The sequence below is a fragment of the Chrysemys picta genome, chromosome 4 (genome assembly GCF_011386835.1).
Source record: "Chrysemys picta bellii isolate R12L10 chromosome 4, ASM1138683v2, whole genome shotgun sequence".
In the NCBI taxonomy this organism is placed as follows: domain Eukaryota; kingdom Metazoa; phylum Chordata; order Testudines; family Emydidae; genus Chrysemys; species Chrysemys picta.
The window spans coordinates 115,420,336-115,447,654 of NC_088794.1; the positions used below are offsets into that span (position 1 = coordinate 115,420,336).

The 27,319-nt window shown below is 42.2% G+C and overlaps 2 protein-coding genes across 2 annotated transcripts; one reads left to right on the plus strand and one right to left on the minus strand.

The window, feature by feature from the left end:
• The first annotated feature begins 7 nt into the window (after positions 1 to 7).
• On the plus strand, positions 8 to 4,355 carry SLIRP (SRA stem-loop interacting RNA binding protein). Its single transcript, XM_005301665.4, has 4 exons — positions 8 to 140; positions 557 to 615; positions 2,344 to 2,451; positions 4,218 to 4,355. The coding sequence occupies exons 1-4, from the start codon at positions 65 to 67 to the stop codon at positions 4,290 to 4,292; spliced, it is 318 nt and encodes a 105-aa protein (XP_005301722.2). The 5' UTR covers positions 8 to 64; the 3' UTR covers positions 4,293 to 4,355.
• Positions 4,289 to 25,943, minus strand: SNW1 (SNW domain containing 1). The gene is made up of 14 exons (XM_005301664.4): positions 25,768 to 25,943; positions 23,856 to 24,009; positions 21,569 to 21,730; positions 14,173 to 14,268; positions 13,974 to 14,080; positions 13,057 to 13,161; positions 12,896 to 12,965; positions 11,134 to 11,199; positions 9,792 to 9,908; positions 8,968 to 9,109; positions 7,634 to 7,730; positions 6,171 to 6,288; positions 5,199 to 5,362; positions 4,289 to 5,117 (listed from the first exon to the last, which is right to left on the minus strand). Exons 1-14 carry the CDS (start codon positions 25,779 to 25,781, stop codon positions 4,919 to 4,921), a joined length of 1,611 nt encoding a protein of 536 aa, XP_005301721.1. The 5' UTR covers positions 25,782 to 25,943; the 3' UTR covers positions 4,289 to 4,918.
• Positions 25,944 to 27,319: the final 1,376 nt, after the last annotated feature.

Genomic DNA, 27,319 nt, shown 5'->3' on the forward strand with positions numbered 1-27,319 from the left:
GCTCGAATCTGATTGGCTGAGCGGGAAGAGGTCGGAGGTCAGAATTCGCTCTTCTCCTTTCAAGATGGCGGTGATGCGCGGTCCCTCCCGGCGACTGTTCGAGCTCTATGTGTCGCGGGTCCCTTGGACTCTGGCCACCAGTGAGTCCGGGTGGCGGGCTGCCCCTTCCCCGTGCCGGCCCCCCCGGACGGGTCCGGGTCTTGGTCTCCAGTCACGGGGCGGTGTGAGGAGCGGGCCCGATCCCCAGGGCCGCAGAGCCCCTTGTCCGGCCCGCAGAGGGGAGTAGGAGCCGGTCCCCGCCCGGCAGTAGCTGTCTCCTGTCCGGGACTCCAACGGCGGGGGCGGCTCCATAGCTCCCCCCCCGCCACGCCATTGTCCGCTCCAGCAGAGAGGCCAACCTCGTGGGTGGAGCGGGGCGGGTATCGCGGGGCAGCCTGTGCTGCCCTTGAAGGGGCGTGCGTGTGATGGAGGGATGGGCACGTCTCACAGCGGTAGGGCCTTAGGCACAGGCCCACTGTTGTGGACTTCGTTGTGACTGTACATTTTTCTCCCACAGAGGACCTTAAAGACTATTTTGCTCAGTTTGGGACTGTAAGAAAATGCTTGTTGCCATTTGTGAGTATCTGCCTTTCTTTCGCTAATTCTCCCTTTATCCAAAGTAAATTAACACTGCTATTCATGTTATTTATCATATAATCAACAGGAGCTGGAAAGTATCTATGAATTCATATTGTCCAACTTTCCCCACTAACTTGGGGTTGTTCCCTATGAACAAATGCTTAATTAGTTTAGTCCCCAGTGAGACTTCCACTACTCCTCTTGAGAATTTTTTCCATGGCTTTGTCTATCACTGTTACGGAGCCTTTTCTTGTATTCTGATCAAATTTTCCTCAATTTCGTCTCCTTACTATATTTCCTTGGGTCACCCTAAATAACTCATATACCACTTGTGGTTGATGCTTTCAGATTCTTATAAGCAGTTATAGCTAATATTTGGAAACCTCTTCAGAATGTTAGAAGTGGGAGTCTGGACTTTTGGTTACTATTATCAGTGTGCCTGCTGATGTACTTAGTGAGCTTGGCCACATAACCTTTTGGAGCCTTACTTTACCCATCAGCAAAGTGGGCATCATAATCTCCTATATTCGTTGAACTCCTGTGGTGCAAGATGTTAGTGCAAGTAGGTGCCTTACTTGGTGTTAACCTGGCTTAACGGGATATATGGTATTTGATTCTGTGTGTTAAATAATCTGAAAAGTGATTTTGCTGCTTCACAGTAGCCCCTTGGTAGGCAATGAAGGGGCCAAATGGTGTGGCTGAAAAAAAAAAATCCTTTATTCTGCTTAAGCTGGGAAGATGGTTGTGGATGCTTCACAGATATGGGAAGACACCCATTGTTAGGAAAAATGGCAGCTGGCTGATGCATGGTGGTTCATCTAAACAATGCTTCTGCTGCCTCACTTTTCTCAGTTGTCTTACGTAAAAATATTCTGACTGAATGGTGGTGAATAAATTCCATTTTGAAGGTATAGCAGATACATCTTTGCCTTTACTTTAATTCTATGTGAGTTTAAAATATTTCTCTAAAGCTGTCTTAACTAGTAGGACACTGATTACCAGTCCAGTGTCTCAAAAATTAATATTTCAACACGATAAGTGAATGAATGAATGAGCAGGGGGCCGGGAGTTCAGAACTTGCAAAATAGAGAGCTGACATGCTCCAAAAAGCACTCTCTCTCCCCCACACTCCCTGTCACAATCCACCCCCTCCCCGTTTTGAAAAGCACGTCGCAGCCACATGAATGCTGGGATAGCTGCCCATAATGCACTGCTCCCAACACAGCTGCAAATGTTGCAAGTGGGGCCACACCACTGCGCTGGCAGCTGTCAGTGTGGACAGACTGCTGCGCTTTTCCCTACTCAGCTGTACGAAGACAGGTTTACCTCACAGCGCTGTACAGCTGTAAGTGTAGCCAAGGCCTTAGATCAACCTCCATTTAAATGCTGCCACTTGTGGTAGACAGTAGATAATGCCTTCAGTCTTGAACAAATAACCACCCTGTGCTATCCAGCCTTTCAAACTAATGTTGAAAGACAACGTTTTTGGCTGCTGGACTCAAGTTGTTGGAGGGGAGGTAGTATCCAGCTAAATTCAAGTTCACAAGGCAGTTGGGCACAAGTATTCTGGAAACGGTATGATGGGCTCCTGAAAAAAAGTATTTAATTTTCTCTAGTGAACTAAGGATCTTTACCATGAAAAACTTTAAGAGGGTGTTGTAACAATGTATATGTAGTACTTTGTCAGTCTATTGAGCTACATTTTATTTTGTATTTGGTGGCTAGGATAAAGAAACAGGATTTCATAAAGGCTTTTGCTGGGTTGGATACTCTTCAGAAGAAGACCTTCGCAATGTATTACAGAAGGAATCCCACATCCTAGAAGGTGTCAAGGTAACAGCTTGTTTTAAATGAACATTTTATTTTATAAAAGAAACTGAACTCTTACCTTCTTTTGAGTAGCCCAGGGTTGTTGAGGTGTGTTCCGTGTGCCTCACCCAACACAAGTTGGATGAACCATCTAAACACTACAATAGAAGTAATGTAAAATTGACAACTGTAACACTCCAACCTATAACTACTGAGAACTTTCTTTGATGTTATCCCAAACCTCTTTTTCAGATAGCGTGACTAAGTAGATTCTGCAGTGTCTCTTGAAAGTTAAACTTCCCTCATGTTGGACAAAAGGAAGAAAAATTCAAGAGTCGAGGGCTGTCCAAGACAGCCTTGAATGTAGCCCACAGCTATATAAACTTAGGGACAGTCTATATCAGTGGTCCCCAAACTTTTGATGGTTGCGGCCCCCCCCTTACCCTGTCTGTGAGCTGGGCTGTGCCTCAGGGGGCGGGGGGAAGAAAGATGTGGACAGGGGTAGAGGGGCTGGGCCTGTGGCCAGGTGTGGCTCTACTCCTGGCCCCAATCCCAGCCCTGGGCTGGGAACAGGGTCAGTCATGGGGCTGGGAGCCCTGGCACAGGTGTCATTCATATAACCACAACTAAAGAGTGGCCTTAAAGGACGGGGATGGACGCACACACACACATGACTTGAGTGTGCACGGCTTGGGCTACATAGCTGTTTAACGGCTGTGTAGATACTTGGACTGGAGTTCAGGCTCTGGGATCATTTCCCCTGGTAGGGTCCTAGAACCCAAGCTCTAGTACAAACGTTTACACTGCAGTTAAACAGCTCTGTAGACAGAACCCAAAGTCAGCTGGCATAAGCCAGCTGCAGGTGTTTAATTGTAGTGTAGCCATACCTGAAGTAGTCTCATGTAAAGCATATTGCACACATTCATACTGAAGGTCAAAGATCTGGATGACACTCCCCATCAATCAAGGCCTTTCCAGCCAATACAGAAGGGCTAGAAGGTGGTGGTTTGGGCCACTAAGGTTATCTGGAAATCCAGCACATGAGGATTCAGAAGAAGCCTGAGGTTTTGTGTCAAAGGGCAGGCATACTCCCTCACCTGAATTTTTCATTTCTTGCTTGTGCAATTCAGTATATTACCTCATGTCCACATTGAATGTATTGTCTCAATGCCCCAAAACTTGTATGGATAATGCTAGAGTCAGACAACTGAGTTGTCCAGGTCTGATGCAACAACTTTAGAGCAAAGTATCAGAAAAGTGATGACAGTAGAGCCCAACCACTTGCTGTCTCTTTTAGTGGCCTCAGTCACAGGAATAACAAGACACTGGCTCCTGAAGTCAGTGATTGCTCCCAACTACTCCATCCTTTCGGAGGGGGGGGGGGGGGACGGGGGGGGGGACTCATTTCCTTACAGAACAAGGCCTTTTGTCAGTATTGTTTGGGACCCTTTCCCTCCTGTGACCATTTTTCCTCCCTGTAGAAGACTATGCATAGGCAGTTTATCCCATTTAATCCTAGACAGTTACTTTCCACTAGTTTTACATGTAGTTCTGGGGAAGCTATTAAGATTTTTCTCCCACAGGGCAGCAATTTCTAACTTTCTTGTTGGGAACCTAGTATCTATACTTATGGCTCCTGAAACTGCAAGTGTAGCAGAGCAAAATACCTTCTGAGAGCATCTGTCCCAGAAGGAGATCAGTGGGGATGGAGGATATTATGTCAGTTATCTCCTGTTGAAGTTGAATAGAAGTTTCAATTGTGGTTTAAATAGCTGCTTTCACTATTTCAGCTCCAGGTTCAAGAGCACAAACCCAGAGGTTTTCGACGCCGGTATGCAAATGAAGGAGCAGCTGACATGAGTTAGCAGCAGCAGACTTTATTTCACCAACATGTAAAGAAAGTCTAAAATAAACATTACTGATGGGAAGGGTGAGAGTATTTGACTTTAAAACAGAATCCAGCTGTTTCCGCCTGCTGCGGCTGTATAGTTTATATTTGAGCTGGGAGGGGAACAGTGAATCATAAGAACTCTATCCTACAAGCTCCCCCAAATTCCATTTATTACAGCGTAAGCAGGGAGTTAGCTATATACACAAGGAGAACTATCGTATTAAGTAAAAGCTTTGCTAGTTTAAACAAAACAACAAAAAACTAAAGCTCCAGGCAAGGATATCTTACCCTGAGAGGCTGGGACAGAGTTCTTGTGAGTGCTGATGGGACAGAGGGGAGTAGCATAGCTAAAGCCCTGCATAAAGATAATATGCCCCTGAATGGTTCAAAACAATCTTCCCCCTCCCCTGTTCTCCATGGGTGGTTGTCCTGGTTAGAACTTAAAAGAATCATTATGCACATCTGTCTACACTGCACAGAACTGCTAAATTGCTTCATGTATGACCATCCACTGTACACTCCTGCTGATAGATTAAAAATGTCATGAGCATGAAGTCCTAGTTTATAGTCCATTTTTAGTACTCAATTAGGTCAGTCTATTCACTCCTTCCTCCTCTTCTTGCCCTCATGCTCATGTTCTTTAGGGCGGCTACTGTCAGAGGGCCTCTTAGAACCCCCATGCTGTTTAGCTTCCTCCAAGAACTTGTCCAGACCGAAGGGATCTTCCTCAAATTGAACGGGTCCCTCTCTGCCCCTCTGTCTACGTTCTGAGCCAGAAAATTCCTTATCTGGAACAAACCTGCAGCAGAAGAGAGATAATGTTCAATCCAGATTGTTTTAAATGGCACAGGAAGAGGTTGAGTTTCTCCTGTTTTCTTACCTATTAGTCTTTATTCGAGCCTCTAAGTCATCTCCATACATGTCTTTGTCCACATTTTTACTAGGTCTGTAGATGTTCTGGGCCATGTCTTTACCGCTTCTCCACGGCTGGTCATAGACATTGTAAATTTCATCCTCTCCTCCAGCAAATCCACTGTCCATACCCTGAAAAGGAGAAGAGAATGGATAATGTGTGAGGTACTAATCAGAGTAGGATATGAGCATTTTCAAAAGCTCAGCGAGGTAACATTAAGCTGGTGAATTACAGGGAGGTACAATATATAATGTCTACTGATCATGAACTCTCAGTGCTACAAACATCTGCTGTGTAAATTTTTCTTCTTCCTGGGTCTTTCACAAGAAGTGAGAACAAATAGGAAAAATTATTGTAAAGTCACTTGACAGGAGGACAAAGGGGCACGTGCAGTTCTTTCAATTAACTAGACTTCAGCGATAGTGTTGATTTCAAAGTACAGTTGGGACCTAGTTAAATAAAACTTACTGCAAGTGACAATTGTTTGAGAAGCATTTTCAATATGAGCAGTAAAACATGGAGTTGCAATCTACCACTTTCCAGCTACTATTAACTTCCTGTTCTAAATCTACGTCTTTACCATATGCCTCCTTGTCTCAGTAGCACATTTCCCTTAATTCTTTATGGATTTGGTGAAAAGTGTTTTAAATGAAGTTCCTTCATTCCCCTGACAGAGGGTCATCATCCATCTACGTATTTAGAGAGTATCCAATCACTTTAGTATCTCAGCACTAAATGAAAGGGAATCAGAACAGCTAGCTGAAGTGGCTCCTGCTCAGTCTTACAACATGTCTGTCTGCCTTCAAAGCTTTCCTCTGTACATCAAGCAGAAAGGGGTCACTAATTCCCTGCACTGGACTGTCCCTACAAAGGGATGAGTTGGCCCAACATTCACGTTTTAGAAATAAACACAAGTGTGAAGGGGTCTCATTTCTTTACCTTGCTCTGGTTGAAAAGTCTCTGGTCATACTGGACCTCATTGGATGTCCGAGGATTGGGAACACCCAGGGCAATAACTTCACTGATATCTCTGTTCTCATTTCTCTGCAGCTTTGACCTGAGTTAAAAATGTAACAAAATTAACATTCTTCATTTGGAAAATAATCAAAATTATTAAAGTTAAGATTAAAAATCATGACCTGCTGTTGGAGCTATGACTAAGACAGTTTCCATCAGAAGCTGGATTTTGACCCCACAACTTCCCTTTTTAGGCTGAAGGTTAACGTGGTCTCTTGGCACAGGAGACATTTTGGGGAAGTCATGCTTTAGTTGGGGAAGGCCTTTGAGTTTGCTTTTCCACTGTTTAACATCACATCAAACTGGTTTGGGTTTAGAAACCTCTGTATTTGCTTTCAATAAGAACCAGTACAGAAGACAATCTTAGGATGTTGGGTGGTTAATTTCAGAGCCGATCACCACAAAAATTTCAAAAGTGCAAGCTCTGGGAGCTTAAAAGTTGGTCTGGGCAAACACACAGGCTTAGCAGGTGTAGCCTAAAGAGTTCAAACTTATTTAATTCAAGCAAAATGGTTCAATGAACTGGAACCGCATACTGGGGTGAAATCCTGGCCTTACTGAAGTCAACAGCCGGTTTCAAGTTGACCTCGGGTCAGAATTTCATCCCAACTGAGACTTTACATGGTTCCTAGGCTCTGTATCACTAAAACTTTGGTTCACAACTAAATTCCTCAGAATGCTTGCAGAAGTTATAAATGCCTTCAGACAAATGGTTCTGGTTCAGGGTATATACATAAGTTTGAGAGCTCTGAGTTAAATAGCTTCTGATCAAGAAAACTAGCTTCCCAGGGGCTAAGTGCCATACTAACTACTACAAATCTTTCACTAATTGCAGGTATGTCTACACTACAACTAAAAGCCCACAGCTGGTCCATCTCAGCTGACTCAGGCTCCCAGGGCTGCAGGACTGTAGATTTCTGGGCTCAGGCTACAGCCTGAGCACTCGGACCCTCCCACGTCACAGGGTCCTAGAGCCTGGGCTCGAGCTCAAGACTAGACATCTACACTGCAATTAAATAGCCCCTAAGCCCAAATCAGCTGGTACAGGCCAAATGTGGGTTTTTAGTGTTAGTGCCTTACGATCAAAGTGCACATCCTATAAACTCAGTTTCCATAAAGTTAAATGCTTTGCAGATATCCTGTGAAACTTGAGTTTTGTGATCTAGATATTTACTCCAGGAACTTACGCACACTACTGGCAATGCTGATAAAACTTTTAAAATCCTGTAACAGAAAGTGAGGGAGGAATACCAGTGAATACCCTCTCACCAATACAGGTCACCCAAACTTGGCCATGGGTAGAAACTTCTTTACTGTTATTTCCACTGCCTAGGAAGGGAGTTGCATGAATACAACAATTAGATAAGCTGCTCTTCCTGACTCACCTTTTGTCAGGGGCTGCTCTAGAAAGATTCCTGTCATGCTGTCTCTCTTTGCGACGGTCATGTCTGATTTCGTCCCTTTCTCTAGCTTCTCCATCCTCTGTACAAACACATTTAAGATTATCAAATAAGTATAATCAACAGAGTTAAACCAGTCACCACTGCGGTAACTGAAATCAGTGTTGATTTGCAGAAGATGAAGGGCTCTACCACTTTAAATTAGATGTTTAACGAAGTGAAAAAGCAGAATTAAAACATCCCTTTCTAATGACTTTGAAAGCATTTCTCTAACACCTGGGCTTGACAAGACAGATGGAGGATGCAGTCTGTCTGACCCACGTTTTCTTGGCTTTCAGGGGTTTAAGTTAAATCCTCAAGGGATACTTTTCTCTCTGCAACGCCTGGGGATTAACACTTGGCAACTCCCATGGAAGTTAAAGGGTGTCACAGGGATAGGTCCCCATGTACTACAGAAGAGTTATGCTTTGAAGTGTTATTCAAATTAGGTTTTAGTATCCAAAGAACAAGCCCTGGCATGCATGCACTTCCAGCTGTAGAGAAGAACATCCAATAATTGAGTGGATTTATCACCAGATGGTATGTTTGCTCTTTGTAGCTGGTACCTAGATCTTTGACATAATATTTCAATCCAGAGCATACAGCTATTCCAGTACTTGGGATTCATAGTTTAGTAGCTAACAAATCTAGTGTTCAGTGTAAACTAAAGACTGCAGAGTTTTGTTTAAAATAAGCCCAGTTACAGGGATGCAAAAAAATTCCTGTTTGACATCCTCTAAGACTTAAAGAAAAAAAAAAAAAAAGCTCATTTATGTTTTGTAAAGTCAGATTTGTTCTTGGCCTGTGACTGTCTTATTGTGGGTTGGCATAAAATATGTAACTCAGTTATAGTCCCATGAAAAGAATCAGAATGGAAATATCGGCACACTCTCGACAACAGAAGTGAATTAGTTTGTTCCCCCCAATCTCTCGCTGCCTTAGCCCCTCCTTTAAGTCAAGGGTTCCCTCTACAAATCCATAAAAGCTGCTCCTTGTTGTGGTCAGAGTGCATCTCTAGTTTTCTGAAGAACCTCCTCTGCAGCATTCACTGACACAGGAGCTTGGGGCTCAAAATCAAACTGCACTCCCACTAACCAGCTGAGTTGACTCTAGGTCACTCAAGCCACGAGAAGCATTTGCTGTACTTAGCCATCGCAGTCTGAGTTTAGTTAACATAGGCTCTCATATTCTTCCAACTAGTTTAAAGGGTTCAAACTAACATGAAAGCAACTTTAATATCCTGACAAGATTTCTTGCAGAGAAGGAGAGGATGGATGTACCTTTCTCAGCATGGGTTTTGATTCCAGCTCTCCTCTCTCGGGCTTTCTGGGCCATTTCTCTGAGCTTTTCCTCATGCTTTTCCTTTTCTTTCTGTGCCATCTTTCTCTCCACCTGGGCACGCATCTCCACAGCCTCACGAGCCTGCATGAGATTAAGCACACTTGTTAATATGCTGGTAGGGCAAGGGATGCAAGGAGAGCAACAGCTATGAAGCTGCCACTAAACAGACTTTGTTTTCAATAGGAATCAGATTGTTAACATGAAAAAAAACCAGGTAGCCACGTAGCCTAGCAGCTAAGACTAAGGGCATGTCTACACTTACCTCCAGAGCGATCAATCCAGCGGGGGTCGATTTATCGCGTCTAGTGAGGACGCGATTAACTCGACCGCCACGCGCTCTCCCGTCGACTCCAGTACTCCACCAGAGTGAGAAGTGTACGTGGAATTGACGGGGGAGTGTTAGCAGTCAACCTACCACAGTGAAGACACCATGGTGAGTAGCTCTAAGTACACCGACTTCAGCTATGCTATTTTCGTAGCTGAAGTTGCGTAACTTAGACCGACTTAGCTTCTCCCCTCCTCCCCCCAAAGTGTAGAGATGGGGTAAGAAGAGAGCCACAAGCTCCCTGGAGACCAGTCCATGCTGAGCTGTTGATTCAAATATCTTGACGATACAACTTCTATGTCTCATGTCAGCCCAAGAGGAAGATGGGAGTAGAAAGCTACAACATCACTCAGTTGATTTTTCCCAAGGAAATAAAAATACACAGAAGAAAATAATTAAACCAACCATGACAACACTGAGATTAAACAACAGCCTGACCTTTCTGTCAGCAATGTAGAGAGCCTCAGCCAGCTTGGCAAAGTTTTCATTAATATGAACAGTCTGCAGTCCTCTGCCATCTGCAGCCAGACGCTTGTCTAATGGAATAGTGTAACCCTAGAGTGAAAACAGACAGACACTTCATCACCAGAAAGAAATGTGGAATACTGAACAAGGAAATCAAAACCTTTACCCGTCGTTAATATGCTTCAGTGGACTTTCTTTTCGTGCATTTGCATAATTATGCTGGAGAATACAAGCCTTGTCTCCAGTCTCCTTTTTTCCACAAGGATCATCTATTTTTTCAACTAGCATCTTTTACTGGGATGCGCGTGATCATCTGCAATTGATACATCTCAGCTCTTGACTTTGTGTTAAAAACTAGTGACGCACTGTTTCTGGTGGTAGCCAGTTTTAAAATCTGTGTTTAAAACCTGATTTCTCTGAATTGTTTTTAATACATATAAAACACTAGTCACTTCAGGACTCTGTGTCCCCAGGAGACAAGGCTCCCAGTGAGGCTGGGAGATAGGGTCTGCCTCCACCTCAAAAATGCAAGTCTATGAATACTGCAGGTATTTTGGGAGATATTTAAGACAGGTTTCTATGATGTTTTTGCTTAGCTAGGGTTTAAGCAGTTTTAACCTAAAACTCGAGCCTCTAATCACGGTCAAGCACAGTTAAACAGTTGCATTTGGGTAGGAAAAAGTATGTTGCTTTTCCTGCCTCCTTCGTTTGGAATTTCTGCACAGCAGCAACTTTGAGAGAATGGTCAGAATAGTCACTGAAATTTTATTATTAGTATCGCTTGCAAACGCTGATCTACTGACAGAAGCAGTGGGACCCCCTATTGTTCTTGCTGAAGGCACAATACATACGTCCCTAGTTAAATTGGAGATGGAAAATGCACTAGTTTTAGAAGGAATAATTGAGAACTATCTGGAGAGTCTGAGTGAGTGTAAAGAAATGCACTCTGTCCTCTGATGCCACTTTCCCCTTTTATCAGTTTAATTGACTTTCACAAAGAACCCAGAGGTTTTGGTTTCAAGCTCCACATACTGCAATATTATGGGGATTTTATTAAATACCATTTCTTCTCTCAACACATAATCTCTTCCATGAAGTAATATATTCCCCATCAGCTCTGTGCTCCTGTCATCTTGACACTCATAATAAATAGGAGAGAGAAAAACTGAGCTCTACAACTGTTCTCCATTCTGAAAGCAGACACTTTACTGAGCTCTAGAGGTTTAAAGCCAGTATTACTCAGGCTGCAGATCATTCACAGAAGTCTCTCAGCAGGATGCAATATTAAAGGCTGAGTTTATGACAACTTAATTACCTTTGCATTTTTCCAGTTTGAAATGCATGGAGGAATTTTCCACTCTTGTTGCTCTTTCACGGTCATCTGAATTGAGAGAAAGGACAAGGGAGGGGGGTTGGGGGGAGAAGAGAAAAGACTTTTTAGATTTATACCAGTAAGGAAAATTCTCCACTTCCTCTCTCTCAAAAAGACAGCTAAGGAAGTATTGGGACAAGTCAGAAAGCAAAGGTTCTTTGTAAAGGAATAGCAAGATGCCAGGTCATGGTTCCATGATGAGCTATAGCCAACATCCTGGAATCCATGATTGGACAAGAGTGTCCCTTGGGGAGAAGCAGAGAAGTCACTGAGCCCTACAAATGATGCCAACCATCAACACAACACCCCAAGTTGTATCCTACTCTCTTCCTCTCTGGACTGGCTATCCAAAGGAAGGGTGGTAAAAGACAACACCAACTGAGCCAACCATGCAGTACAACTAAGAGAGAAGAGACCAACCCTCCTCCTCACATGCGAATGTGCTTAAATTACATCGCATCATCACCAAAGACACCGGTTAATATCAGTTTAGATCCAAACTAAGACAATCATGTGAGCTAAAGGTTTTACGAAGGTGTGAAAATCCTTCTCTAAAGCAATTTGAGGATGCTCAAATCACTCCAACGCTCACTAGTTTCTGTGTGGATGTATGCGTGTCTCTCTATGAATTACTAACTGTTCTTCAAAGTAGACACCAAACCTCTAAAGGGAGTTATTGAAAAAGAAAAAGATCTCTGGGTTAAACCAATATTGTTCCAAAGTTCCTATAAGTCTGGGATTTTATAAATCATTCTGTGTCTGTGCCAGACTGCCGGAAAGATACAGGCATTGTGTTAAAGTGGGGAGGGGAATGTATTAAACAAACCAAGCTTAACAAAAATTTTCAAACAGTGAAGGTTAATGGGAGAAAAAGCCAAAAGGGAATCTATGGAAAATTATTTTAAGAGCTCTATTTCCCTAAAACCAAGACAGGCAATAGCCTTTGCCTCTTAGCAGACATTGATCTAAACTGCTCAAGTCAAAAGGAATGTCTCCCCTTAACCTTCCTGTAAAACTTTAAGAAGCTTGTTTTCCTTAACTTGCTCATAATTAAATTACTAAATGTAGTAACTGACTAGCCAGATAAATTGAACCATTGACTTGTACTCACAATTTGACCATTGTATTATACCTTTATAAAAATTATAAATTAGCTGGTGACATATTTCACTTGAACTTGTTTGTTTGTAACTGCTTGCTTAATCTTTTAAGAAATTTATAAGAGATACATTGAACTGGTTTATTTCTCCAAACTTCAGCACAGACTAAGTAACTTGCATATGAAAAAGGTAAAATTGTTAATCAGTCCTGAGCCCATATTATATTTTAATTACTTAAAATAATGCCCTGTTAGTCCTACACACTGCAAGAAACAAATACAGGAGGTTGGTCAAAGAGCAGTACTGATATCCTAGGTCTAAAGCCTCACCAACCCTCCAAGCTGAGAAGAGTCACAGCAATGTGAGCCTTTGTAAAACAAGTGGGGAATTTAAATCAACCTTTGTGAAGGTATATAGGAAAATATACCTTCAATACTGCCCAGGCACAGAATTTTACATTTCACACTAAATTAATCACCTAGCAACACACCATAAAGCAGAGGAAAGGAGAAAAAGCACCACAGGTACCAGCTAGATCTCAATAGAGTGGGGTTTGAGAACACACACTAGAAGCCAGACCAGAAAATAGCAGCTACATTCAATACCTTTCTGCTAGGGGAGTGCATTACAGGAGCAGGAGGAGAAGGTGGCCCACGAGGAATTTTCTTGTTAATCCTGAAGGATAAATCACAGTGTGATCAATAGGCAGTAAGAAAATGTGCTTATCAAAATCCTCTACTTGCTATGAAAAATTCCAGGTACTCACTTGAATCTTGGAGGTTCCATGGGGTCCTTCTGCATCTCCACCATTCGAATAACCCTCTGTTTTGCTCCAGAGTTGAAGGCCACACCCTGCTGAGATGGTGTGTATCTGAAGAAAGCAGTTGAGATACATTCAGTTCTCTATACACTGCCAGCCTCATCCTTCCTCATTTAACTACTCTGCATTTCAGTTTTGTTCACACCAATTTTTTAAAATGCTCTTCAACACCAGAATGCACGATGTAACTTGACATTAATTCAGCATTTGAACTGCCCCTTTTCAGGCTACAGTGTTATAGTGTCCTGTTTCTGCAACAGGACAGAGTAGAACCTTTAAATTACAAACTAGAAGGACGAGAAGAGTCTTATCTAGTCAGATGCCACAGTACATGCTCATAGACATCGTTGGACTACGCACCCTGCTATGGCCCAGAAAAGCCCTTAATATACTTGCAGAAGTATGCTCTGAAGTGACCGAAACCCTGGTTTGGAAGTTTCTTGTGGCCACCGCTGAGATTCCTTCTAAATAAAGACTAATCTTGTAGTTCAGAATTGCTTTAGAGTTGGTCACACTATGTAAAGGGAGAGCCTGCTTATAAAGACCTCATTTTGCGTGGAAACACACACATCATGGTCAGTTTCCCCAGCACACTGTGCCCTCTGTAACAGGACTAATATCATATTCCATTAAAAAGCAATAACCTTTTAAAATGTTTTAACTTCTGGTGTGAAGACAATCAACATGCTTCAAACTAACTCGTCATTAATAATGAAGTCTACATTTCTTGAATTAAGTTTCACACTGCAGCCTCCTGCAAAGGAGTAAGCTTCAAAAGAGAGGACCCTCCTCCCAAAAATCAAGGCATGCTCTTACTAACCAATTCTACACAAAAGGATTATATACTTTAACTAAGTCCATACCGGATGTACTGAGCAGGAGCTAGTTTGTCGGCTGCTCGGACTGGCATGGCTGCCGCAACTTTCTGGGAGACAGATTTCTCCAAGGCTGCTCTCGTCTTTTCAGTTAGCTGTAATTAGGAATATAATGTTGAGTACCATAACAAAAATACAAAAAATAAAATGTAGCGTTAATAGCTATGTGCATCAATGCATATAGTACCTCTTTCACTGCTTCCTCATCAGGTCTTTGCAGGTCAGGGTCATCCACATTCATAACCTCTTTAGGTACCAGATCTGTATATTTGCTGTAAATTACCTGAAACACATTATAATTGATCAGTGCTGTGGAACAGGAATACATGGAAATGCACCATTCCGCAAGGAGATATTTCAGAAGACAGATTATCCTTTTGATAATATCTAGCATTTATATAGCAATCATTCAGCTTCCAGGTGCACCACAGTAATCAGGATTTCTCAAAAAACATCTGTGAAATAGGGAAGTAGTATAACCCCCATTTTACAGATGGAAAAACTTGAGGCAAAGAAGTGACCTGCCCCAAGTCACATAGCAAAGTGCCATTAGAGCTGGGATTAGAATTAATGAATTCCTGGCTCCCAGTCCCTCTCCTTTTTTGGGATCCCCCAGCAAAGCTAGAAAACCCAGATTTATATATCAGTTTTCAAGAACTAGGGAAACTTAATTCAAACGGCTATCCTGCTTTTATACCTTACATCATCATCTTCCCTACCTCCTTGAAATTGCTAAATATTTGAGAAATCTCATGTTTTTCCTAGCATGAATAATTCATTCCTCCCACACAATTATTAAATTGTAAGCCCCAATAAAAATAATAATATAGGGAAGGAGTGTTACTGAAAGGTTCATACAGAAAAAAAAAAAACCCATTGCACCTAGAATTAGGATTTTACATCTGTCTCAATAAGTAACATCAGAAAATCCTGGCTCAAAGGGTTAAAATCTCTCAATAGCTATTCTTGCAAGTAGGAAGGTGGAATAAACTGCTACTAATAGTGTATGCCTAACTATAAAACTGACCTGTAGCCTCACTGTTAAATTAGCACACAAGAGCCATTTACTGCTTCTTATCCACACACTCCAAAATTAATAATCCCTTAAATGAGCAACACTATTCCAGCATCTCACAAAGCTGAGTGAAGGACATCTGAAGAACAGTATTCCTCTATGGTAATTAACTATAAAACCCAAGAGCCTCACTGCACGAAGGACCAAGCAATCGAAGGAGCTCAGAATATTCTCAGAGACAAGAGAAGGCTAAAGGAGTTATCTCAAAATTACAATATACCTCTGTCAGGTGATTGGAGCACAAATGAGCTTTGTGAACTAAATCCACAACTCATTACCCACTAAACAGGCATTCTACTTGTGTGCAAAGTGACAGTAAAGTGGATGCAATGTGGAGATTAGTCTGACATTAGTGGTGATAACCAATATTCCTACCTCCTTCAAAAACAAAAAAAGGTACAAGTATCTTATAAATTTTAATTGGACCACTTTTTTGATGATGAGGACGAAGGAAAGTCAGGTAAGAGAGATTCATCACTATTGGACTTTAGCATTTCATTTTGAAATTATTCCAATGTGGAGTGATCAGAAATCAACTTATTGGTCCCACTGAAAGATTCCTTTTGCAGGTTGGGGCAGTCATAACAGGCAAAGACTAAATGTTTGTGTGCTATGGTGCTATCAGAAGAGATTGCTCTCTGATATTCCTATATCTGAAGGCACTTCACCTAGTAGTAGAATCTGATCATACATGAATAATAATAATGGAGATATCCCATCTCCTAGAACTGGAAGGGACCTTGAAAGGTCATCAAGTCCAGCCCCCTGCTTTTGCTAGCAGGACTAAGTACTGATTTTTGCCCCAGATCCCTAAGTGGCCCCCTCAAGGATTGAACTCACAACCCTGGGTTTAACAGGCCAATGCTCAAACCACTGAGCTATCCCTCCCCCCCATGCTTAGAATTCTATAAGAACAGGCTTATATGGAGAACTTTCTTGCCTAAAACTTGTCACATTGTAACTGTTTCAATATTTTTTCAACAATATGTTTGATTCTGTATATTCAAAGTGGCTCTAAACAGAGCTTTATCAACTACATATGTAAAGTAAGGATCACTTGCCTGCCTGAAATGCAGCCATCTACAGGATGGAATGTGGTAACCCCGAACGCTGCAAAACAGATTTTTCCATTTTGGTCTATGGCAAAAGTGACTAACTTCAAAATTCTCCCCTGCACTTCAACTGGAGAAGGCACCATCTATTTATCCAAACTGGAATTCAGGTCACTCCACAAAGACCCAGGATTAACCCCACTTCTCAAGGAAAGTTCTATCAAAAGAGATGGATACTACTCTGATATGAGTAATGAACCATTTCACAAATTATTAGGTCTATTCTATTCATGTTCTCATACTATAGCCATCACTGTGATATCAGAGTTCTTTTATCAACATGATTAGCACTGCTGACAAGTGGTTCTCTCTCTCCCCCTTCCCTCAGGAGACAATTATATGTAGCTTTATTTTAAATGTATGTTGTGTTATGTGTTTCCATTAGTGAAAGCAAGAATTAAGAAGAGTGCCTTCTACTTCAAACGGAAGACGGTGAGGTTTGTGGTGGTTCTTACATCACATGAGAGTTTGTTCCACAGTGTTGGCCCAGCCCTCGAGAAAGCTCCATCTCCTGCAGACTAGCTTTATCCTTGCAGTAGATAGTTCCACTGTGTCCAAGGAGTGCAGTTGTCAAATGCGGTCCTTGTCCTGGAGTTTGAAGTATCCTAGGTCCTGATCGTTAAGTGTTGTAAAGCCAAAGACCAAGACCTTGAATGTGATGCAATATTCTAGGGAGCCAGTTTAAAGTAGATGACGGGCTTGTGATGCTCGTAATAGCCAATGTTGAGGAGACGTATCACTGCATTTTATACTAGTTGTAGTTTCTTGAGGTCCGACAGTTTGAGCTACAATAGTGCAATCTACTTGGGCATTAATCAGGAGATAACATCCAGGCTAGGTCATCATCTGCCAAGACAGTCTCCTAGACAGCTGAAGGATGCAAAGGAGTTACTCACAGATGCTGCTATGTGGGAGTTTAGCATCAGAGAAGTATGCAGGAACTCGCTTGGGCTATAAAATTTGACCAGTTCAGGTCAGTTAAGGGAGACTGCAGCATAGTTGCAAACTTCTCCAAATACTTTCCTCTCTCTATCAGCATGACCTCCATCTTTTTGAGGTACAACTTCAACAAACTGTTCTTCATCTATGAGCTGATTTTTGTCAAGCATTGGGCTAACTTAGCAACAGTGATGTGGTTATATGTTGTGACGGATAGACAGAGCCATGACATTTGCTCCCTTGCTACAAGGCATGAAGAAGAGAAGCATGTGAGTTCCATAAAAGTGGCCTTTGAAAAGCAATGTCAGTGAAAGGCAGCTAAGTAGTATCACCTCCAACTCCACATACTGTCACCAGCTCCTCCACACACAGCCACTGTACTGGAAAGAGGCTAATTCTGCCATGGTAAGGATGGACTTCAGGGGCAGCTACCCTATACGGTAAGTTCCCCTAACATGGAAGCATAACATTAGCCTCAACAAGACAGGTAAGTCAGTGATGCTCCAAGAGGCATTAACTTATGCTGTGTGCCATCTAAATTCCATCACAAGGCACATGGGCAAAGCTGGTATTGGAATAAGCTCTGGCAATAAAGGATCCAGGTGTGCTATTGTGGATCATAAACCAGATATCCATAAAGTCAGGTCTGGATTTATCTGTAGATGCCTGGCATTTATCAGGCTGCTTCTGCCATCCTCAAGAAGCAGAGGTGATGTATCAGATCTTCAAGTACCCACAAGCCCAAAGTTTTTCTATGGAAGTTCTTTGTACTCGTGTTTTTTATATGGAAAGGAAACATTGGAGGCAAACAGCGGAAGTGATGGAAGTTGCTGGTAAGCCACCTAGATATAAGGGTTGTAGTGATAAAACTGTTCAGCAGCGACAGTCTCCTTCACAGAAAGACGAACTATTTAACTCAAATTTGAGAAAATTCATAGGCTGTGGCGAAAGCAAAATAACGTATGTTCTTAGCCCAGACAAATAAGCAGCTCATGAAGCAATCCCAGTTAGATCCAGAACACCTGGTGGGCCTATTTATAAACATCTGCTCTTCTTCAGTCATAGGTACTGAGATTTGAAGAATATTTGAATGATATGTATAGTACAGGCTATTAAAGATTCTGTAGTCAATCTTATTAATATTGTGTAATCACAAAAGTTAGATCTGTAAAATCCACTTTAGGTCACCCAATTCACAGCAGGCCAATGAAGAATCATTTCACATGCCATACTTTCTAATGCTTTCTCATGTCTCCTTTAAAACATCTAGCAATGGGGCTTGTCACTTCCATAGTAGACTATTCCACAATGTCATTCATTTTCCTGAGACAGAATCTAAGTTTTCCTTTTCTTTATTTCACCTCTTAGTCCTAGTTATGTCCCATTGTACCACCATAAATAATTCCTCTCTTCCCCAAGTGTTTACATTCAAATATCTGTAGGTGGAGTCAGCATGGTCCAGGATTCAGACCATAGGACTGGGATCCAGGAATTTCTGCATTCTAATCCTGGCTCTGCCACTAACACACTGCCTAGCCTCAGGCAAGTTACTTATCCGCTCTCTAGCTCCACATACTCATTTTTAGCTAGGAACAACACTTACCTTCCTCCCTGGAGGCTGTGTGGATAAAGGTAAAGTTGGCACAAATCTTTGAAGATTTAAAGTGTTTAGTATTTTCCTCTTGCCTCCACTAGTCACTGCTTAGCCATGCTATACTTCGTTGTATTATAAATCTCTAGCCCTATTTAACAGCTACTTTCAAATTCTTGTGGCATCCCCATGGAAGTCTTGTTCAAAACTAAACATATTTCCATTATGTACTTTTATTCCTTCGAATCACTTTCAGTTTACATGAGAGTTCAGAGCAAAACTGATTTTAGCCCATGTTTCAAATATGCTGTAGTAGAGTGCTTATGTCATGAAGATACAAAATACCTAGCATTTATTCAACATACATAACTGACTGGATTTTCTATGTATTTAAATGACTGTAATAGTTTGTCTGAAGCATCACACAGAGTTGCATAATAAACTTCAGATAAAGTGTAAAAGTAAAAACAAAACTAATCTGAGTTTTTAAAAAGTAAATGATTTTTAACCATCCTAGTGTTCTGATTAAGGAAATTTTCACCTCTCAAAGTTTGAGTCACCATCACATTCATTGGGCACTTGATACTTTTAGAAAGCTACATGCCTTCCCCATCTACCTTGGGGTTTTGAACAGCACTCATCTCTGTAAAAAGTAAGTGCTCTTCCTAGTGCTTAAATTTTCATGGGGATATCCATCAATCCAGGAAGAATCTTGAGTTCCTGAACAATTATCCATATCAACATCTCAATGATTTTAAATTAAAAAGCCCTCTGTGTTCAGCTCTTTCTTTTCAGATTTCCTTTAGGTTACTCTGGAGAGAGATGGATAATAGTTACTGTGGCAAGGAAATGGTCAAACATCTGATCTAGTCAAACCTCACTAATTCTCCTGTCCCCACACCTGTTTAAGGAAAATTAAAGCTTTGATGTAGTCTATGATCCAATCCACCCTCTCTGAAATATGGGCTCCTCATAGTGGGCTTGGGAGTTTTCATAATGGTCTTCTAAATGTCAATTAAGACACCACAATACCCAATTTAACCATTTCCTTTTAGGAATCACTACTACAGATATAGGAGCCAAATCTGTCCTCATTGAAGTCAATGGGAGTTTTGTCACTGACTTCAGTGGGAGCAGTTCTGGGCCCAGAACGTCTTACAGTATGGCGATTTTAAGTCAGCAACATTGCTCACCCCATACTGCAATGCAATGGAAGTTGCAATAACAAAATAAGACTCCAATCCAAAAGAGTTAAAACATGAAGAGCATCAAAAAAAAGGTAAATGTTACTGTGACACTGGCAGACCAGGTGCCAACTCATGACAAGGCCCCAGGCCTCACTGAACATGTACAAATGCATAGCTGGAAACCACTCTTGGCTACTTGTGCGTTAGCATTAGCAAATAAATATTAGATGTTAAGTTGTGTTTAGTGTTTTATAAAATGCCTGTAGCATGCTGCATGTATTGTTCTCATGCAACTATACCCCACGTTATAAAGTGATAGCAAGCATTTGCATTGTAAACCTCTATGTAACTCAACAAACCAGGAAAGAGACTTGTGCAATACATTTGTTGTACGTGTTGATGGTCTCTAACAAGATGTTAAATCCTGTTAATTAAAGGCAAATGAGCCATTGTATGATATCAAGGACTCTTAAGTGCATTCCTCCTCCTCTTCGTCCCCCCCCCCCATGACGAAGGGACTTCTGTGGGAACTCTATCAGCTTGATTTCTGAGGGAAGAAGATATTAAAATGCCTCACAAGGAAAAATGAGAATCTCTTTGCTGTTTGAACTCTCACAGGGCCACAGACTCCAAAATGAAGCAAGAGATCCACCAGGGTTGTCCCTGGGTTTGCCCTGAAAGATATTTTGAATGAAAAGATCACTACAACTCTGTTACTCTTAGGATTTAGATTGCAACTCATTTGTGTTATATGCTTGCTTGCTTTAACCTGTAAATAACTCTTACTTCTTTTTCCAAGTTAATAAATCTTTAGTTAGTTTATTACAGAATTGGCTACAGGCATTGTCATTGGTGAGAGATATACAGTACAAATTGATCTGAGGTAAGTGACTGGTCTCAACCTGAATATTTTTTGATTTTGGTATAAGTGACCATTTATCACTAAGTCCAGCTTGCCTGAGTGGCAAGATAGACTAGAGAGCCTAAGGGGACAGTCTGTGACTCACAGAAAGACTGTATAGTGATACAGGAGTTCACATCTGATACTGGGTTGGTGAAATCTAATTACAAAACATTCTACCAGTTTGGGGTGTCTGTCCTATTTTTGACAATCTGCCCTGAGGTAGATACTCATGGTCATGAGTCACTCCAGATAGCATGACAGTTACAATAAAAGCACATAGGGTCCATTTTTCTGGAAGTTGTGCTTGTGCTATTTTACTGCCTGCATTTCATAGCCAAAAAGAGACCCCTAATTTGATCATGAATTACAGAAGTCTGATGGAAGGCTGACTCTGACAAGCTGACCCTCATGCCTTGCTTTCTTTAGAATGCCCCATGATGGTCAAACTCCAGTATGATACTCGCCATCAATAGATGACTTTTGAGTAGGCACTTTCACCCACATTACCTAACCTCTGTAAGATCAAAGTTATTATCACAGTTTCAAAATAGAAAGACTCAAGTAGCTCTGCGTCACCTTATCCTCACAATCGTGCCACTCATATCTGACTGATCTTACCTCACCTCCTAATCTTTTAACAAAAAACGTCAATGCTTAAAAGTGACCATCTAGATTTCCAATGTCAAAATGGTGACAGTTTGTTAGAACAAACATGTTTAACCCAATTTGTTTAAGGCTTCCAGACACATGTATGCCTATTGTAAGAGTGTATTACCTTGTCCTTTGACTGTCCCTGTCGAGCTATAGCGTCGTATTTTATTTTTCCTTCTGCATCCACTTGAACGGCCAAAGCATTGGACATTTTCTTCTTTCGGCCCATATCCAATGGGTATTGGGCCACATGGATTTCTGGGAAAGCACCTCCATCTCCAAAATCCTGCACAGAAAGGAAATAGAAGTGAGCAATAAATGAAACCTGGCATGAAACCAAGCATGAGATTTGCCAGTATTTTTCAGCAAGGAATGGGAGCAGGGAGTGCTTTGGTTCCAGCACAATGGCCTTGTTCCCAGAGTGCAACAACCAGACTATACCACAGTGTATTCTTTCAGTGGGCAGCAGAATTCAGAATTCTTAAAATAGAAGAGAGATGCATTCATTTTCCTTCGGTCAATGTCCAGAATTATTTGTTGCACCAAACAAGGGCTCCTATCCGTGACTGGAATATGTCAGACACTACCACAATACAAATAATAATCACAGAATTAGATTCATGCATGAATCAAGGAGTTTGAACTTCAAGTATTTTACTATTACAATAAAGCAACTGCAAACTACTAATGTTACAAGAGTGACAGTTTTCTGCTGCTAAGCTATATTTGGTATTTGTCACTTTTCACAGCACAATTAGCAGTGGACATTTTTTAGCAGCTTATTTGTTGCTTTAACGATGGAACATTCTTTTCACAAAACCTGTAGCTCACACATTCAAAATGGTAGGTATGCTAGACTCCAACACGCTGGCACTTGGATAGGAATTCCAGGCCCCCATGCTTCAAGAGTTCTTACCTGCCCTTTCATTCAGTATTTAATGAGCTGAAGGAGACAGGCCTCTCAAACCAGACCATTCTGAATCCGTAACAGTTGAGATACATCTAGAATTAGTGCTCCATACATGCTAAGAACAATCTGATTTGAGTTACCAAGGCTCTTTCATTCAAGTGTCACATTCCAAGACCCTAGTTACAGAATTAAATAGTCTTCATACCCTAACCAGACCAAAAGCTAGCCATTGGTCAATAAACCCAAATGAGATTCCTTTTCATAGTACTCTTGCTATGTTAGAGAATGATTTTTAAACTTTGTTTTTATTCTCTGGGCCAAGATCATGCTTGGAACAGTTTACTGCTCTTAAAGACATTTGTACTGATCTACCAACTGGACAGATACTTGTAACAGTCCTTCCCACATACTTATCAGCTCATGTACTGCTCGTGTTTGGAAGTGAGGCTGGATGCTATTTGAAAGCCATGACACCCAATTTTAAAAAGACATTAAGTATTGATTTCTATCTTTAGCAGTTTGAGGCAGTGACTACTAAAATATTAATTTCGCTAATTAAAATGCAGTAGGGAGAAGAATTAATGAAAATGTGGAAATTTTAAGATCTGATATCTCATCAGACATTGAAACTAAAAAAGAATATTGTATATTAGTGGAAAGCAGGAATTGCTATATAAGATATCCTTTTCTAGTCCTGGTGGTTTGCAAAGTATTAACACTTCAGTAGAGTCACTAGTCCCTTGTCCCAGAAGTGTTGTTGTTGTTAACACTGGTTTAGGACTAACCACACCAAGTCTCAGACCTCATGCCAAATGTCATTTTAAATCACTGCAAGGAATTTCTGGGTCAAAATACAAAGTGTCTTGGTGCAATTTCTCAAAAACACTTGTTTCTCACTCCCAACTTGTCAGCATTTGCAGTTGAAATGAGATTAACCAAGTTCAGGGTCAAGACTAAGAACACACATCATTATCTCAGGTTGCTTTTGGCAGTTATATATTTAACACTGAATGTCTGACAAATGCCAATGCTTTCTACAACCACAGGAGAGTAAGATAATCTGTCACTTATGAAAACACTGTAACCATGAGTTTGTTCTCTGATGCAACTCTTTTTAGCTGTCCAACTGTAATCATGCATAGAAAACTTTCATCTGAACTGTGTATTTAACAAATCAGGAAAATGAAAATAGGCATGTGTTCAGAAGGCCATGATCTCAAGGGCTGCTTGCTTTCACTTTATAATATTCTCAACAGGGAAGGTAATGTACAATATAGCTAGAAAGTTTCTATGGTAAGTAGTAATACTGTAAAACAAAAACAAACCCAGAATATTTTCACCTGGACTGGTGGACATAACCAGTCAATTTCTCATATGGTGGGGCGCTACACAATTTTCTGTGCTATATTCAAGTGCTCAGATTTAATCTATCCTTTTTAAAATAAAAAATACATCAATAATAAATGAGAGCTATCACCAGAGCGTGAATTCAAATATTTACCTCTAGCATTCGTGGTATCCATCCTTTCCGATAACCATATGGGGGAGGTTCCCTGCGCGATGACACCAGTGCAGTCTGTCTTGACCTCTGAGATCTTGCCCTTTCTTCTAACTCTAGCTGGTCCTGAGACAGCTGAGTTGGGGCTGGTAAAAAACTGTACAAACAAAAAGAAAAGGATGTTAACTTTGACAGCCTCACCCACTTAACACAATTGAGATCAAGTGCAATATTTGAGTCTGTTATTAGACTATTTCAAGGGACTGTTAATCTTTGCCACTGATCTGTGTTGGATCAGAAATGATTTATAACATTTAACAGTTGAGTGCAGGACGTTTCAGCTGGGCCACAGCTGCTACTGAGTTGAAATGTTGAAGGTGGCACTCTTTCTCCACCTCTCTAGACTTGACATAATTAATTAATACGTATTTCCAACCCCTGTTTGAACCAAAGCACAGCAGGAGCCAGGTCTGCCTTTTCTTTCGCAACAGAGCAGTATGACTCTTACAGAACAGAGCGCAGATCTCTCCAAGTATGTTTTCTACCATTCTGTCAAAGTGAATAAGAAAATTTCCTCCAATTCTTAGTGACTGTCTCACATAAACAGCCACAAATAGACACAATGATACACCTCATTCTCACTAAGATTTGGACTAAGTACCCAAGCTATACAAGATGTTCCTTTCTCTGGGGAGGGGCTCTGGAGAAAGTGTGCACCTCTTGTTCCCACTGGCCAAGAACAAAGGACTCAGTTAAAATTCCAAACTTTTAGCTTCCCACTTTTCAGCTCACTCTGCACCCCCACCTGAGTACCAGGCGGCCCCTCTTTACATGTCCTTAAGGAAACGTTTGGCTGCCAAAAGGTTTATATGTCAGAGTAAACACAAAAAGAGATTTGCCTTAAGCTAGACAGAGAAATGACAGGTTTCAGGGTAGCAGCAGTGTTAGTCTGTATCCTCAAAAAGAACAGGAGTACTTATGGCACCTTAGAGACTAACAAATTTATTAGAACATAAGCTTTCGTGGGCTACAACCCACTTCATCGGATGCATCCGATGAAGTGGGTTGTAGCCCACGAAAGCTTATGCTCTAATAAATTTGTTAGTCTCTAAGGTGCCACGAGTACTCCTGTTCTTTTAGAGAAATGACACTTGATCTTTCAACTTCTCTCAGTAGCCTGCCCTAGGACCTAGATGGAGCTGTGCACGCGATGGGAATCTATCATCCCAGCCCACGGGTGTCTGCCTATATCCAGAGCGTTATGTGCAACCCCCGTGCACAGGGATCTTCTGGACAACGCTGCATCAGACCCCAGGCTCCCTATGCCCCGGTCTCCACGCAGCCACTGCGTAGCCCCTCGGAGAAGGCATCACACCCTAGGGATCCGCTATCCCCACACGGGGGGTGAGGAGGGGAAATTAACTCTTTCAGCTCCAGAGAGCTCGCTGAACATTCTGGAAGAAGGGTCCCGTCCTTAACTCCCCCTCCAGGGCCCCTGTACGGGGCCCCCGTTGTACAGGCCCGAAGGGTGGCCACAGACCTCCCGACCCGGGGTGCACACTGCCTCCCGCAGCGCCGCCCTGCAAACAGGCAGCTCCTACCCTCCCCCAGCCCCAATGCTCAGCCGCTGGCCGATCCGGGACGCAGGCCGGTGGGAGGTGTCCGGTCCCCGCCCCGTCTCTCCGGCCCTGTCCCCCTGGCGGCGGGGCCCGCGGCGGGGCGTTCGGGAAAGGCCCCGGCTCGGTGCGGCCTACGCGCCGCCAGCGCGGTTTGTCCCTCGGCGGGGGCGGGGACAGGAGCCACCTCGCACCCGGAACAGGGCTCGCCAGGACCCGGACCCTGCGGGGTGTAAGTGGATTGGGCCGTGAGCAGGACGGAGGGAATCCGACCCCAAGCGGAGACCAGCCCCACCAACCTGGTGAGCGCCATCTTCCTCTTCTCACTCGGATCGGGCCTCGGGAGCCCTGGCCAGCGGCCGCACGGAGGGAGATCGCAAGTGCGCAAGCGCGGACATCAAAAGCATCTGGGAGTTGTAGTCTCTCTCTCATCTTTTCTCAGCGGGACGGTCACATGCTACACTACGCAGACGTCTGACCGAGATGTCTTATGGGAGTTGTAGTCTTCCTCACAAGCCTGCCTCTAGACTAGGTGAACAACGAGGAGTCCGGTGGCACCAAAGACTAACAGATTTATTTGGGCATAAGCTTTCATAGGTAAAAAACCCACTTTTTCAACATGTTTCTAATGCACGTGAGCAGGTTGAACGCTTGTGGGAGTTGTAGTCTCTCTCTTCTCCAGGCCATAGGAGGGCTGGGAGTTATCTGTGTTCCAAAGGAGTCTGAGCACTGATTAGGGAACTGACCCCTCCCATTTCATGCTGATGCTCATAGCTACTGAAGCTGTGATGGGAATTGCTGCCTTTTCATGCTTGTAGGCACGGTGCAAACACCCTTATGTAACACAGTTGTGGGGTTTTCCCTTGGGATGCCTGATCCAATTGGACAATGCCAGAGCTTTCTTCCATGTTCGGGGTGAAGCTCCATGCCCATACTCAGTCACCACATGGTGATCTTGCATCAGGAGATCTTGCATCAGGATGTGGTGCATTGTGTTGCACTCTGATGACACAACACTGGTGTCATGACGCAATATTGTTAAGTTGTGACTAACCATTACAATGTCAAAAAGAGTCAGTATGAGGAAGCAAAACAACAGTCCCTGCACCCACCCTCAGATATTTCTGGCATTTCCAAACTGCTGCTGCCAGAAGAATGTCACAAATCCAACAAAATCTGGATAATCCCAGGAAAATTGCTTAGGGTGGCAATTCTGAAGGAAGGGAGCTCAATAAAATATTTGCATCTTTTCTCTAGGGTGACCAGACAGCAAGTGTGAAAAATTGGGAGAGGGGGTGAGGGGTAAAAGGAGCCTATATAAGAAAAAGCCCCAAAAATCAGGACTGTGCCTATAAAATCGGGACATCTGGGCACCCTACTTTTCTCAGACCTGCCTTCCACAAAGATGGCTGCTGAGCCCAGCAAGTTAACACTCTAATTATCTATCAGCAGGATAAATTGGTTTAGGGAGTGACAGAAAAATATAATACAAATGTGATTGCAATGAAACTTCTACTAATTCTGGTATATAGTACCTAGGAACCATAGGTTGCTGCATTAGAAATAGGTAAGTAGCTTGATTAAGATGATGATGAAAAAAGTGGTAAATATTATAAGCATTATTATGAAATTCTGTCACACGTAAAATGTCCTTAACTAGATTTAAAGAAAGTAACTCATATATTACATTAAGTGTGAGCTACTGGGCTGAATTTGTGTGGTGGGCATATGTTCAAATACCACTAAAGTTGTTTTTTTTAAATTAAAGAAAAAAGAAGCCAAACAAATGATATTGGGGGAAAAAAATTCTCCACTGAGTTCTGCTAGCCTGTGAAACGTGGACTGGACTAA